Source organism: Salmo trutta, chromosome 14, assembly GCF_901001165.1.
Source record: "Salmo trutta chromosome 14, fSalTru1.1, whole genome shotgun sequence".
In the NCBI taxonomy this organism is placed as follows: Eukaryota; Metazoa; Chordata; class Actinopteri; order Salmoniformes; family Salmonidae; genus Salmo; species Salmo trutta.
This window is the reverse complement of record NC_042970.1, coordinates 79,359,175-79,374,909: the sequence shown is the minus strand read 5'-3', so window position 1 is coordinate 79,374,909 and position 15,735 is coordinate 79,359,175. Positions and strand designations below refer to the sequence as shown.

The 15,735-nt window shown below is 45.5% G+C and overlaps 1 protein-coding gene across 1 annotated transcript in view; it reads right to left on the bottom strand.

Moving 5' to 3' along the window:
- LOC115147528 (ligand-dependent corepressor-like) overlaps positions 1 to 15,645 on the bottom strand; it is a 72,266-nt gene extending 56,621 nt beyond the window's left edge. The window contains 1 exon segment of the mRNA XM_029689763.1: positions 15,368 to 15,645. Coding sequence (XP_029545623.1) covers positions 15,368 to 15,464 — 97 coding nt within the window. The 5' untranslated portion in view covers positions 15,465 to 15,645.
- Positions 15,646 to 15,735: the final 90 nt, after the last annotated feature.

Genomic DNA, 15,735 nt, shown 5'->3' with positions numbered 1-15,735 from the left:
TCCATTTTGGAGCAGCTAGCTGAGTGTGTGAGTGTGTTTAATAAGGGGGCCAAGGCACGTGCCACACACACACACACACACACACACACACACACACAGCAGTATAAACAGATGAAAACGTATGGCTACTTTTAACTCTGACACTCTGAAAACCACACACACACACACGGTGTGTGTGCCCTGGCAGAAGTTACACAAGACGCAATCTCTATTTCACTTTCACAAATCAAAGGCTGTTATAGTCTTCCGCTTGGTAATGTGGAGAGAGAGAGACCGTGGAGGGAGAGAGAGACCGTGGAGGGGGGAGGGAGAGAGAGAGATCGTGGGGGGAGAGAGAGAGAGAGAGAGAGAGACCGTGGAGGAGGAGAGAGAGAGAGACCATGGGGGGAGAGAGAGAGAGACTGTAGAAGGAACCCTCTAACTGTAACATCTAATATAGACTCTTCACACAGATCCAGTGCAGCAGAGGGTTTTGTGAATGTCATGTACATGAGATAATATTTGCTGTGATAGGCAGAAATACCTTTATCTGTCTGGAGATACAACAGTAGTACTAGGGGGGTCTCAGTGGGTTGGAGCGTGGTGCTGGAAACAAAAAGGTTGTGGGTTCGTGGACAGATAGTTGGCTGTCAGAGTGAGACACAGGCAGGGTGAGACCCAGTCAAGCAGCAACAGTGGGTGAGAAGAGAGGGGAGCACAGTAAGGAGATCTTTGTGGGTGCTGTTGGGGGGGGGGCTATAAGTTCTGTAAGCGTCCTCCATTCAAAACATCAGGACCTATATACAGTAACACAGCCTAATTTAACTGAACCATTCCCTAAAACCCCATCCAGCCTAATTTAACTGAACCATTCCCTAAAACCCCATCCAGCCTAATTTAACTGAACCATTCCCTAAAACCCATCCAGCCTAATTTAACTGAACCATTCCCTAAAACCCCATCCAGCCTAATTTAACTGAACCATTCCCTAAAACCCCATCCAGCCTAATTTAACTGAACCATTCCCTAAAACCCCATCCAGCCTAATTTAACTGAACCATTCCCTAAAACCCCATCCAGCCTAATTTAACTGAACCATTCCCTAAAACCCCATCCAGCCTAATTTAACTGAACCATTCCCTAAAACCCCATCCAGCCTAATTTAACTGAACCATTCCCTAAAACCCCATCCAGCCTAATTTAACTGAACCATTCCCTAAAACCCCATCCAGCCTAATTTAACTGAACCATTCCCTAAAACCCCATCCAGCCTAATTTAACTGAACCATTCCCTAAAACCCCATCCAGCCTAATTTAACTGAACCATTCCTACAGTCCAAAGGTGAGTGTGTTTGAGAGGTGACAAGCAGATTGATATAGTTAACAGCTACCTTTGACCCACAGCAAAATATTAAACTGTTTTACCTTACACCTGTTTCTTCACACACACACACACACACACACACACACACACACACACACACACACACACACACACACACACACTTCCTGTTCTGGCAAACAATATTTTGCGTAATAACACAGGGGTATTACTGTATAATACAAATTGTAACTGTATTAGAAAGAATACAACCTAATTCCGTGATTTTTATCTTTCTGCAGCAGTCAGAATCTAACACGGGTCAGACGCACCAGTCAGAATCTAACACGGGTCAGACGCACCAGTCAGAATCTAACACGGGTCAGACGCACCAGTCAGAATCTAACACGGGTCAGACGCACCAGTCAGAATCTAACACGGGTCAGACGCACCAGTCAGAATCTAACACGGGTCAGACGCACCAGTCAGAATCTAACACGGGTCAGACGCACCAGTCAGAATCTAACACGGGTCAGACGCACCAGTCAGAATCTAACTTATACAATTATAAAGCAGAGTGCCTCCCTGTCGACCTAAGTATCAGTTAAGACTGTGGAAGGAGTGTCTAGACAGACAGACAGACAGACAGACATCACTGGTGGGGTGGGTGTTAGAAGTAGTTCTGACCATGGCCACAGGATACCAACGTATCCCGCCACCTCCCCCACAAAAAAGTAGGACTCAAAATGTACAAGCTGTACAGAGACCATGTGGTTAGAACTGGAGAAAGCAGTAACCTTTTGTAGAGTCAAATAATCACCCACAGAGTCTTCAAATGTCTGTCTTTTTCACCAACGTGACTCACCCTATAAAAACACAGCAGAATATTTAATAACAAAGTCAGAAGATCATCAGGAGGAAGATGAGATGGCACAGAGACAACCAGAGGAGGAAGAGGAGGGGGGAGGGGTACTCGGAAGACGACAGAGGATTAAACGTATGTGACATTTTTTTCTGATGGTTGTGGTCGCAGCAGCGTGTGTGTGTGTATGTGTGTGTGGCAGCAGCAGGGTTGGTTGACCTTCAGGTTTATTTGAATGCGCAGTCTCCTGCATTTGACACCTAACATGGGATGACAAAGCAGTACACAGTAGCTGTACACACAATGCTAGAGCTAAAACCCATGGCCCTGGCTGGGCCTGTCGTCTTTACTTACTGTGGCACGGAGTGTGTGAGTGTGTGTGTGTGGGTGTAATGTTAGGCAGGGGCAGCTGCGGACATAACTTTTGCAAGGCACTGTATTTCATCCCCTTGGATATCTTCACATTTTGTTTTAAGTGGGATTAAAATTGCTGTTTAGTTTTTTTTTTGTTAACAATCTAGTCAATATTGTTAACAACTCTGTAATATCAAAGTGGAAGATGTATGTTATTAATAGAAAAGTGTGATTACTTCTGCAACGACTGTATTTTAGTTTTCAGCCTCTTTGTTCAGGCAAGCTTAAATGAGTTCAGGAGTTCCATTTGGCTTAACAAATGACATCAATGATGTGGAGAGGTTCTTTCGACTGACCCCTCTGTCCCCCATACACTCAACATCTGTAAGGTCCCCGAGTCAACTACTGGATTTCAAGCACAGATTCAACTACAAAGACCAGGGAGCTTTGAGAAAGCCTCATAAAGAAGGCCAGTGATTGGTAGATGGGTAACAATAACAAGTCAGACATTGAATATCTCTTTAAGCATGGTCAAGTTAATAATTATGCTGTGGATGATGTATTAAACCACCCAGACACATCAGACACAGTCGTCCTTCTGAACTGAGCTGCAGGACAGGAATGAAACTGCTCAGGGATGTTACCACGAGGCCATTGGTGATTTTAAAACAGCTACAGAGTCCAAAGGCTGTGATGGACGAAGAGTGAGGGTGGATCAACAACATTGTAAATGACTCCATAATAATGATTTAAATGACAAGAAGAATACAAATATACAGAATAAAAATATTTTAAAAAACAAGCATTTTGTATTTCAACAAGGCACTAACGTAATAATTACTTTTTTTTAAACACGGCAAAGGAATACACTTAAATTGCTGCCTAGCCGTGATCCCCAGCATATTGACAGAGCTTGAAGAATTATGAAAATAATAAAATGGGCTAATATTGCACAATCCAGGTGTGGAAAGCTCTTGGAGTCTCGCCCAAGAAGATTCACAGTTGTAATCGCTGCCAAAGGTGTTTCTAAAGTATTGATTCAAGGAGCTGAATACTTATGCAACGACCATATTTTAGTTATTTAATTTATATGAATTATTTTACAAAATGTTATTCCACTTTGACATTAGAGTATTTTGGGTAGACTGTGGACAGAACTTCAATTAAATCCATTTGAATCCCACTTTGTAACAATAAAATGTGAAGAAATCTGTACTATTGAATACTTTTGCAAGGCACTGTACACACTTCGAAAAAAGGGTTCCAAAAGAGTTCTTTGGCTGTCCCCCTAGGAGAACACTTTTTAGTTACAGGTAGAACCTTTTTAGTTCCAGGTAGAAGCTTTTTGGGTTCCATGTAGAACCCTCTGTAGAACCCGCTTTGAAGAAACAAAAAGGGTTCTTCAAAGGCTTCTCCTATGGGGACAGCCGAAAAACCCTTTAAGGTTCTAGATAGAAAAACATATGCTAAGGCTGCACCGTTGAGTGCCAAGTAATATGAACATCCAAAACATTGCTTTAAAAAATTTTAAATAAAAAACACTGGTAATGGACAAATCAATTTTGCAACAGAGACAAATACAAGGTTTTCTTGTTTACTGGCCTTGGCCAACCACTAATAGAGAAATACCAACTCAAACAATACATGTATTTAAACCCACATCTCCAGTACATGTAAGAGGGGAGCTGTGCTTTCAGACCATATTGTGTATTCCATCCAAACCGTATTCATGCCATTTGTAGAGAAGATCCACAGGCATGACAAAGTACAACAGACTCAATGGATATTGTGAGGAATGTCAATCTACGCTGCTGATCTCCACCATACAGTCGATAAGAGCACCTCCGTCAGCTGCCCACTGCACTGAGGATAGGAAACACTGTCACCACCGATAAATCCACCATAATTGAGAATTTCAATAATCGTTTTTCTACGGCTGGCCATGCTTTCCAGCTGGCTACCCCTACCCCGGGCAAAAGCCCCGCACCACCCACAGCAACTTACCCAAGCCTCCCCCATTTCTCCTTCATCCAAATAGCCGATGTTCTGAAAGAGCTGCAAAATCTGGACCCCTACATATCAGCCGGGCTAGACAATCTGGACCCTCTCTTTCTAAAATGATGCGCTGAAATTGTTTCAACCCCTATTACTAGCCTGTTCAACCTCTCTTTTGTATCGTCTGAGATCCGCAAAGATTGGAAAGCTGCCGCGGTCATCCCCCTCTTCAAAGGGGGTGACACTCTAGACCCAAATTGCTACAGACCTATATCTATCCTACCCTGCCTTTCTAAGGTCTTCGAAAGCCAAGTCAACAAACAGACCATTTCGAATCCCACCGTACCTTCTCCGAGCTGGTCATGGGTGCACCTCAGCCACGCTCAAGGTCCTAAACGATATAACCGATGACAGACAATACTGTGCAGCTGTATTCATAGACCTGGCCAAGGCTTTCGACCCTGTCAATCACCACATTCTTATCGGCAGACTCAACAGCCTTGGTTTCTCAAATGACTGCCTCACCTGGTTCACCAACTACTTCTCAAACAGAGTTCAGTGTGTCATATCGGAGGGCCTGTTGTCCGGACCTCTGGCAGTCTTTATGGGGGTGCCACAGGGTTCAATTCTCGGGCCGACTCTCTTCTCTGTGTACATCAATGATGTCGCTCTTGCTGCTGGTGATTCTCTGATCCACCTCTACGCAGACGACACCATTCTGTATACTTCTGGCCCTTCTTTGGACACTGTGTTAACTAACCTCCAGACGAGCTTCAATGCCATACAACTCTCCTTCCATGGCCTCCAACTGCTCTTAAATGCAAGTAAAACTAAATGCATGCTCTTCAACCGATCGCTGCCCGCACCTGCCCGCCTGTCCAGCATCACTACTCTGGATGGTTCTGACTTAGAATATGTGGACAACTACAAATACCTAGGTGTCTGGTTAGACTGTAAACTCTCCTTCCAGACTCACATTAAGCATCTCCAATCCAAAATTAAATCTAGAAATCGGCTTCCTATTTCGCAACAAAGCATCCTTCACTCATGCTGCCAAACATACCCTCGTAAAACTGACTATCCTACCGATCCTTGACTTCGGCGATGTCATTTACAAAATATCTTCCAACACTCTGCTCAGCAAATTGGATGCAGTCTATCACAGTGCCATCCGTTTTGTCACCAAAGCCCCATATACTACCCACCACTGTGACCTGTATGCTCTCATTGGCTGGCCCTAGCTTCATATTTGTCGCCAAACCCACTGGCTCCAGGTCATCTATAAGTCTTTGCTAGGTAAAGCCCCACCTTATCTCAGCTCACTGGTCACCATAGCAGCACCCAACCGTAGCACGCGCTCCAGCAGGTATATTTCACTGGTCACCCCCAAAGCCAATTACTCCTTTGGCCACCTTTCCTTCCAGTTCTCAGCTGCCAATGACTGGAACAAACTGCAAAAATCACTGAAGCTGGAATCTTATATCTCCCTCACTAACTTTAAGAACCAGCTGTCAGAGCAGCTCACAGATCACTGCACCTGTACATAGCCCATCTGTAAATAGCCCATCCAACTACCTCATCCCTATACCGTTATTTATTTTATTTATTTTGTTCCTTTGCACCCCAGTATCTCTACTTGCGCACTCATCTTCTGCACATCTATCGCTCCAGTGTTTAATTGCTATATTGTAATTATTTCACCACTATGGCTTATTTATTGCCTTACCTCCCTTATCCTACCTCATTTGCACACACTGTAAATATACTTTTTTTTATATATTGTATTATTGACTGTTTGTTTATTCCATGCGTAACTCTGTTGTTGTTTGTGTCGCACTGCTTTGCTTTATCTTGGCCAGGTCGCAGTTGTAAATGAGAACATGTTCTCAACTAGCCTACCTGGTTAAATAAAGGTGAAATGAAATAAATGTAAAAAACTTGTATCCATAAACTGCCTCTCTCTCTCCATTTTACCCCCCTCCCTCTGTCTCCCTTTTACTCCTCCCTGCCTCTCGCCCTCTCTCTGTCTCTCCATCTTCTCTCACTGTACATTTGGAGTGAACAGCAGAACTCTCTCTGCCAGACTACATAACCCAGCATGCTCCAGTGGGCAATAATCCCTGGCTGGTGCTATGCCATGCCTAGTGGGCACAGCATGCTTAAACAAACACACTCACATTAACCCCCATTCTCTGATCGCTCATACACCCTACCGGCCCGGTAGTAAGGGGAGGGAGGTGGGGAGAGAGAGAGAACCGGCCCGGTAGCAGGGGGAGGGAGGTGGAGAGAGAGAGAGAGAACCGGCCCGGTAGCAGGGGGAGGGAGGTGGGGAGAGAGAGAGAGAGAGAGAGAACCAGCCCGGTAGCAGGGGGAGGGAGGTGGAGAGAGAGAGAACCAGCCCGGTAGCAGGGGGAGGGAGGTGGAGAGAGAGAGAACCAGCCCGGTAGCAGGGGGAGGGAGGTGGAGAGAGAGAACCGGCCCGGTAGCAGGGGGAGGGAGGTGGAGAGAGAGAGAGAACCGGCCCGGTAGCAGGGGGAGGGAGGTGGAGAGAGAGAGAGAGAGAACCGGCCCGGTAGCAGGGGGAGGGAGGTGGAGAGAGAGAGCGAGAGAACCGGCCCGGTAGCAGGGGGAGGGAGGTGGAGAGAGAGAGAGAGAACCGGCCCGGTAGCAGGGGGAGGGAGGTGGAGAGATGGAGAGAGAGAGAGTGTTCCTGGCAGCGTGTTCAGCTTGCCTCAAACTCTCCAATGAAGGCCAGATCCAGACATGTGTTGGTGTTAATAAGTCCAAATAAAGATGTTCCAATTAAAAACTTCCATTGTCCAGCCAGAGTGAATACTTGAAGAACTCACATTTTTCTATTAGCTGACCATGAATAACATCATCTGGTCCCTTCAGCTCTGAATAGATGTTGAACTCACATAGAATCACACTAATACACTTTAGAAAGATCCAGTCGTGTCTTAGAAGGAAAATAAAAGTATTTGGGAGCTCTTTATGTTCAGACCGGGTTTATGGACTGAAACACGTCCTTGAGTATATCGCTTTGAAGCGCATAAAAAGAAGTAAAACTCATGACTGCTGTCTGTCTTCATTCAGCCATACGTTCATTTATCTTATAGCACACTTAAGATGTAGTCATGGGCTAATTAACACACAGTAGCCTAGTCTTTGGGTCGGTCTTTGTTTGCTGAATGGTCAAGTCTTCATGACCCTGAGCATACTGCTATGAAAGCCATCAAAAGACCCATCAACACTGCCCATCTCTTTTCGAGCTGAGAAGAGATGGCGTCTTCACTCAATCGTTCATTCAATCAGCTTCATTGAACACAACAGCACCCATAGGCTGAAGATGAGCAGTGCCCTGTATACTGTAGCAGTTGTCCCACAGATAACAATGACTATATTAAACAAAGAAAGGGAGCGTTCCTCTGTGTATTCTAATCCCATCATATAGACCTATTAGATTGGCGTAGTAAGGAAGATGAATCATACGCACGCACGGACCAAGTGTTAGACACACACACGGTACACACTCACACAACCAGCCTGGTCACTTGAAACTAGAGGGCAACCGATTAATCGGCATGGCCGATTAATTAGGGCCGATTTCACGTTTTCATAACAGATCGGTAATCGGCATTTTTGGACCCTGATTATGTCCGATTACATTGCATTCCACGAGGAAACTGTGTGGCAGGCTGACCACCTGTTATGCGAGTGCAGCAAGGAGCCAAGGTAATTTGCTAGCTAGCATTAAACTTATCTTATAAAAAACACTCAATCTTCACTTAATCACTAGTTAACTACAGATGGTTGATGATATTACTAGGTTAACTAGCTTGTCCTGCGTTGCATATAATCAATGCGGTGCCTGTTAGTTTATCATCAAATCACTATTTCGCCAAACGGGTGATGATTTAACAACCGTTGCACAAATGTGCATAAGCATCAATGCCCATCTTAAAATCAATACACAGAAGTAGATATTTTTAAACCTGCATATTTAGTTAAAATAAATTAATTTTAGCAGGCAATATTAACTAGGGAAATTGTGTCACTTCTCTTGCGTTTATTGCACACAGAGTCAGGGTATATGCAACAGTTTGGGCCGCCTGGCTCGTTGCGAACTAATTTGCCAGAATTTTACGTAATTATGACATAACATTGAAGGTTGTGCAATGTAACAGCAATATTTAGACTTAGGGTTGCCACCCACCTATTCGATAAAATACGGAACGGTTCCCTTATTTCACTGAAAGAATAAACATTTTTTTTTTCCAAATGATAGTTTCCGGATTTGACCATATAATGACCAAAGGCTCGTATTTCTGTGTTTATTAATTATAAAATAAGTCTATGATTTGATATTTAATAGAGCAGTCTGACTGAGCGGTGGTAGGCAGCAGCAGGCTCGTAAGCATTCATTCAAACTTTACTGTGTTTGCCAGCAGCTCTTAGCAATGCTTGAATCACAGCACTGCCTGTGACCTATCAACTCCTGAGATTAGGCTGGCAATACTAAAGTGCCTATTAGAACATCCAATAGTCAAAGGTATATGAAATACAAATCATATAGAGAGAAATAGTGCTATAATTCCTATAATAACTACAACCTAAAACTTCTTAACTGGGAATATTGAACCACCAGCTTTCATATGTTCTGAGCAAGGAACTTAAACGTTTGCTTTTTTTACATGGCACATATTGCACTTTTACTTTCTTCTCCAACCCTGTGTTTTTGCATTATTTAAACCAAATTGTGCATGTTTCATTATTTATTTGAGACTAAATAGATTCTATTTATGTATTATATTAAGTGAAAATAAAAGTGTTCATTCAGTATTGTTGTAATTGTCATTATTAGAAATATATAAAAATCGGCCGATTTTAATTGGTATCGGCTTATTTTGGTCCCCCAATTATCGGTAACGGTGTTGAAAAATCATAATCGGTCGACCTCTACTAGAAACAGCCATTGACTTTGGACATTTGAAAAAGGTAACACACACACACTTTAAGATCTAGTCATGGTTTTGTATCTGGTGTTTAGTTCCCCTACTGTGTGGTGCTGTAATGTACTGTTTTGGTCTGAGAATCATACAGGGGCTTTCTAAAATGAAAGGCGGGGAGCGGTAGGGGGTAGGTGAACAGCACGCTCCAATAAACTACAGATTTATGCATCCCTTGGTAGCACTTTTTGAGGTTTACAATATTGATCCAATACACAGCTAGACACACACAGGCATTCCTTCAAATACACAAACACAAAAGCATTCCTTCAAACACACACTCAAATATTAATTCCACAACAAAACACACACCAAACCAAAACCGTTCCCTCTTCTCTGCTAGTCAAACACACCAAACCAAAACCGTTCCCTCTCTTCTTCTCTGCTAGTCAAACACACCAAACCAAAACCGTTCCCTCTCTACCTCGCTGCTAGTCAAACACACCAAACCAAAACCGTCCCCTCTCTACCTCGCTGCTAGTCAAACACACACAAACTACATTTTTGCTCAAATGTCACCTTTCACACAAAACAACAAATGACTGAATAACTTTGTGGAATTGTGAATATGATTTCTAGCTGTGCAAAAGTCAACATTCTTTTTCACAAAAAAAGGAGTTGCATGTGCGGATGCATCGATCCTCGTAACGTATCTGTGTTCAAATTCTCTTTAACAGCACATTAAGAAAGCACAGACCGGCATGGGCCCATATACTGATCTCTTGCAACCTACCCAAGCAGATTGTTTAATGGCTGGTTCTTATGTAAGGCTGTTATCTTGACCCACAGCACACAGAGAGAAGGGTTATATAAATGTAGGGTTAAGTTGAGTAGACTGTACAGTGTAGCTTAGATTTTGAGATTTAAAGGACTTTGATCTGAAACAGGGAGGAAAGGAAGACTGGCATTTTTAACCCAAAGTTCAAACACATTGATGACATATTTGTCAAACCCTTTAGTACTGAGCTAACTCACCTTAACAGCAGCACAGCATTTTAATCAGCACCTCAACTCTCCAAATACAACTCTGGAAAATATCTTCCTAAATAGTGTATAGAGTTTTTTTTTTTAAGTGAGTAAAAATGAGATTTAAAATGTAATTTGCGCTTGTTTTAGGCAGTGTGTGTGTGTGTGTGTGTGTGTGTGTGTGTGTGTGTGTGTGTACAGCACAGATGGGCGAAGAGGCTCAGTGTCTCTGCAGAAAGGACAGGGGATTACTAGTCAGTGCAGTCAAAGGGCAGGTTCTAGCTAGTAGCTACACAAGGCACCTCAGACACTATAGACACACACCTGCACACACACACATTGTGCTTATCGATCTCAGCAGTCTGTGTGTGTGTCTATAGTCCTTTAAATCCCTACATCTAAACTCTCTACAGTCTGTTCTCAACTTAACCCTGAATGTATGACCTTTCTCGCTCTCTGTGTGTGTGTGTGTGTGTGTGTGTGTGTGTGTGTGTGTGTGTGTGTGTGTGTGTGTGTGGAGGCAGGGTGAAGGTACACCAGATAAATGACAACACATGTTTTTCAAAACCCCCACGAGAGAATTAACTAGATGAGAAAGTAGGAGGCAAATCTCTGGGGAACCCATCTGTAATACTGAATGACCAGATATCTGGAAACTAGAGAGAGGTGGAGGGAGAGAAACACAGAGGTGGAGGGAGAGAAACACAGAGGTGGAGGGAGAGAAACACAGAGGTGGAGGGAGAGAAACACAGAGGTGGAGGGAGAGAAACACAGAGGTGGAGGGAGAGAAACACAGAGGTGGAGGGAGAGAAACACAGAGGTGGAGGGAGAGAAACACAGAGGTGGAGGGAGAGAAACACAGAGGTGGAGGGAGAGAAACACAGAGGTGGAGGGAGAGAAACACAGAGGTGGAGGGAGAGAAACACAGAGGTGGAGGGAGAGAAACACAGAGGTGGAGGGAGAGAAACACAGAGGTGGAGGGAGAGAAACACAGAGGTGGAGGAGAGAAACACAGAGGTGGAGGGAGAGAAACACAGAGGTGGAGGGAGAGAAACACAGAGGTGGAGGGAGAGAAACACAGAGGTGGAGGGAGAGAAAACACAGAGGTGGAGGGAGAGAAACACAGAGGTGGAGGGAGAGAAACACAGAGGTGGAGGGAGAGAAACACAGAGGTGGAGGGAGAGAAACACAGAGGTGGAGGGAGAGAAACACAGAGGTGGAGGGAGAGAAACACAGAGGTGGAGGGAGAGAAACACAGAGGTGGAGGGAGAGAAACACAGAGGTGGAGGGAGAGAAACACAGAGGTGGAGGGAGAGAAACACAGAGGTGGAGGGAGAGAAACACAGAGGTGGAGGGAGAGAAACACAGAGGTGGAGGGAGAGAAACACAGAGGTGGAGGGAGAGAAACACAGAGGTGGAGGGAGAGAAACACAGAGGTGGAGGGAGAGAAACACAGAGGTGGAGGGAGAGAAACACAGAGGTGGAGGGAGAGAAACACAGAGGTGGAGGGAGAGAAACACAGAGGTGGAGGGAGAGAAACACAGAGGTGGAGGGAGAGAAACACAGAGGGTGGAGGGAGAGAAACACAGAGGTGGAGGGAGAGAAACACAGAGGGGTGGAGGGGGAGAGAAACACAGAGGGGTGGAGGGGGAGAGAAACACCGAGGGGTGGAGGGGGAGAGAAACACCGAGGGGTGGAGGGGAGAGAAACACCGAGGGGGGGAGGGGGAGAGAACACCGAGGGGTGGAGGGGGAGAGAAACACCGAGGGGTGGAGGGGGAGAGAAACACCGAGGGGTGGAGGGGGAGAGAAACACCGAGGGGTGGAGGGGGAGAGAAACACCGAGGGGTGGAGGGGGAGAGAAACACCGAGGGGTGGAGGGGGAGAGAAACACCGAGGGGTGGAGGGGGAGAGAAACACCGAGGGGTGGAGGGGGAGAGAAACACCGAGGGGTGGAGGGGGAGAGAAACACCGAGGGGTGGAGGGGGAGAGAAACACCGAGGGGTGGAGGGGGAGAGAAACACCGAGGGGTGGAGGGGGAGAGAAACACCGAGGGGTGGAGGGGGAGAGAAACACACCGAGGGGTGGAGGGAGAGAAACACACCGAGGGGTGGAGGGAGAGAAACACACCGAGGGGTGGAGGGAGAGAAACACACCGAGGGGTGGAGGGAGAGAAACACACCGAGGGGTGGAGGGAGAGAAACACACCGAGGGGTGGAGGGAGAGAAACACACCGAGGGGTGGAGGGAGAGAAACACTGAGAGGTGGAGGGAGAGAAACACACCGAGAGGTGGAGGGAGAGAGAAACACCGAGGGGTGGAGGGAGAGAAACACCGAGGGGTGGAGGGAGAGAAACACCGAGAGGTGGAGGGAGAGAAAACACACCGAGGGGTGGAGGGAGAGAGAAACACACCGAGGGGTGGAGGGAGAGAGAAACACACCGAGGGGTGGAGGGAGAGAGAAACACACCGAGGGGTGGAGGGAGAGAGAAACACACCGAGGGGTGGAGGAGAGAGAACACCCGAGGGGTGGAGGGAGAGAGAAACACACCGAGGGGTGGAGGGAGAGAGAAACACACCGAGGGGTGGAGGGAGAGAGAAACACACCGAGGGGTGGAGGGAGAGAGAAACACCGAGGGGTGGAGGGAGAGAGAAACACCGAGGGGTGGAGGGAGAGAAACACCGAGGGGTGGAGAGAGAGAGAAACACCGAGGGGTGGAGGGAGAGAAACACCGAGGGGTGGAGAGAGAGAGAAACACCGAGGGGTGGAGGGAGAGAGAAACACCGAGGGGTGGAAAGGGAAAGAGAGAGAGAGACAGAGATGGATTTTAAAGTGTTCGAGACAAAACTTGTTCCTCTGACCAACTGTGCAAAAATCCCCATTATCTATGAAGTCTTTAAGTCTCCAAGTCTCTCCCTTTCTCAGCCAAGCAGTTATATAGACACTATTACATATGTGCCAAATCAATTACAGTGATGCAGAAAAAGGCACAGCAGCTAATAACATCAACCTTTGTGCTCTAGGATACAGAAGGCATATGTTGTTCACTGACATCAATAAGCCCTCAGGCGAATATGTATACAGTTAGATTCACCATGGAAACGTGGTGGGAGGCTGATATTGAACATACTGCATGAAACCTACATTACATACAGGGCTATGTGGGATAAAGATCACAACACCCAATCCAACCTCCTATAAACAGTCCAATGAGTTTATTGACATGCAACAACAGGATATAAAGCATCAATAGACACGCTGACTGACATCCCTGAAGAACATGTCTGCTGTGACAGAAGCAGACATGGTTAAATGTCGACGTTGAAATGTTAAACTATTATTTGGAAAGGAGATAAAACACTTAGGCCTACTCTGAAGTTTAAAATAAATGTTTGTTCTTGTTTCTCAAGTGAGCCCGGCAAGAGAACATGTGTCTAGATTTGGCTTTTGATGGTACCTACTGGTTCTATAATTATTTTGGGGAAAAGATCCTGAATTGAGATGAAACGGTCATCAAGGCGCGGGTCAGTCCAGTTAGCCGAGCAGCAGGGCAGGGGCCAGGAAGATTTTCACACAGAACAAGATCAAGCTGTAGGTGGGTCTATAGCCTAACACCTGATACACTATACAGCCAAGGGCAAGAGTGTAATAGATAGATAGATAGACACACACAGGCTACTGATAAAAGGGAGATTATAAACTTGGTTTTGAAAGCGAGGAAACCTATAGTTTTAAAGATCAGAACAAAGTGGATCATAATCTCCCAATAACATCGATCTACCGATTTAACCAGATTAAACAAAGCTAATGAAACGACAGAATATTGGGGGAGGGGAAATTGGGAAATCCAAAAGATCCATATTTATATTAAAATACTGTCATTATGCTGTTGCCTATTAATGTTAGTCTATTGAAGAAACGTTGGACCGATTATCAAAGATTAAAATAGAATACATTGCATTGAGTGGGATAACGCAGCTTCCAAAACAACGGAATGTCCACTGCATCGGTTTGCATGACAACAACAAGCTATACCTAATGAGAAAAACATTTTCCCTAAACAATCGTTTGCTGTAAACTGCTACAAAAAACTGCTACAAAAAAAAAACTGCAGGAGTTGTACAGCATCAGTTACATTGTAACGAATGATTTCAACAAGTACTACAACAACAAGAACAGTCCATGTTTTCAACCGTGGCCAGCGAGATGAAACGCAGTGTCATTTTCTTTGTCATCCCCCACCTTCCTTAAAATACAAAAATTATTTTCTGTGACATTTCCCCAATGCAGCAATGCGCGTTCCCCGGTGCCGACGTCCAGGGCAACAAGGTAACGCGCAACACCAATCCCGGCTTCAATTCTGAAGGTGGAACGCGCACTGCCCTCCCCCAACAATAATATAGGAGGCCTACAATAAAATGAGCAGCGCGCACCCAGGCACAGAAAACCCTTTCTCATTTGCCGAGCTACAATTCCATCTGTACACGTGACACGCCCTGCTTACAATACATAAACAGCAAGAAAAATGGACAAAAATTGTTTCCTCACTTTCAAATCACTAATACCTGAGAAAAACACCCTTATCACATCCACATATAATAACAACATAACGTCTATATCGCTGAAACACATGGCAATAAGATCCAAAGCTTTAAAAAAAACTTTAACTATATATTTGGGCAGGTCCGTGGGAGGCGGGTGGTGTTGCGACGCGAGGCAACAAAAAAATGACAGCTCGCTCAGCACCCTGGCTCACGGACGGCAGCAGCAGCGTCCGTTTTTCCCCAGGACACAACAGCCAAGACATTTAAGTGTTTTCTCCCCAAACCACGCGCACCCTGGCTCTCCAGCCGAACCTCCATGCAAGGCGAAACGAGCTTACCTACACAGTGAATGAGTTTGTGTCGCCACGAGTCAAGTTCCTGCCGAAAGCCGCGCCTCTCGATCGTGCATTGCTGCCTTTTGCACAGACTCGCCATTTTCTACCGGGCCCTCCCGCGGACGCGCACATTCTGCTAGGTGCTTGTGCGCATACGTCACCAATACTTTTTGAGGGTTATGGGTGGAGTACAAAATGTAGGGGGGACTTATAGCTGCAGCATCCGCTCACGGTCCCACCCACCTCCACCACCCACCCGAAAGACCCCCCAACATCTCAGTTCTGTTGAGAGAATGAACGTCAGTGATGGAATTTAAACCCGCAACAAAAGCATATGGATCAATAAAGAAATGTATAGATTGAATTTACAG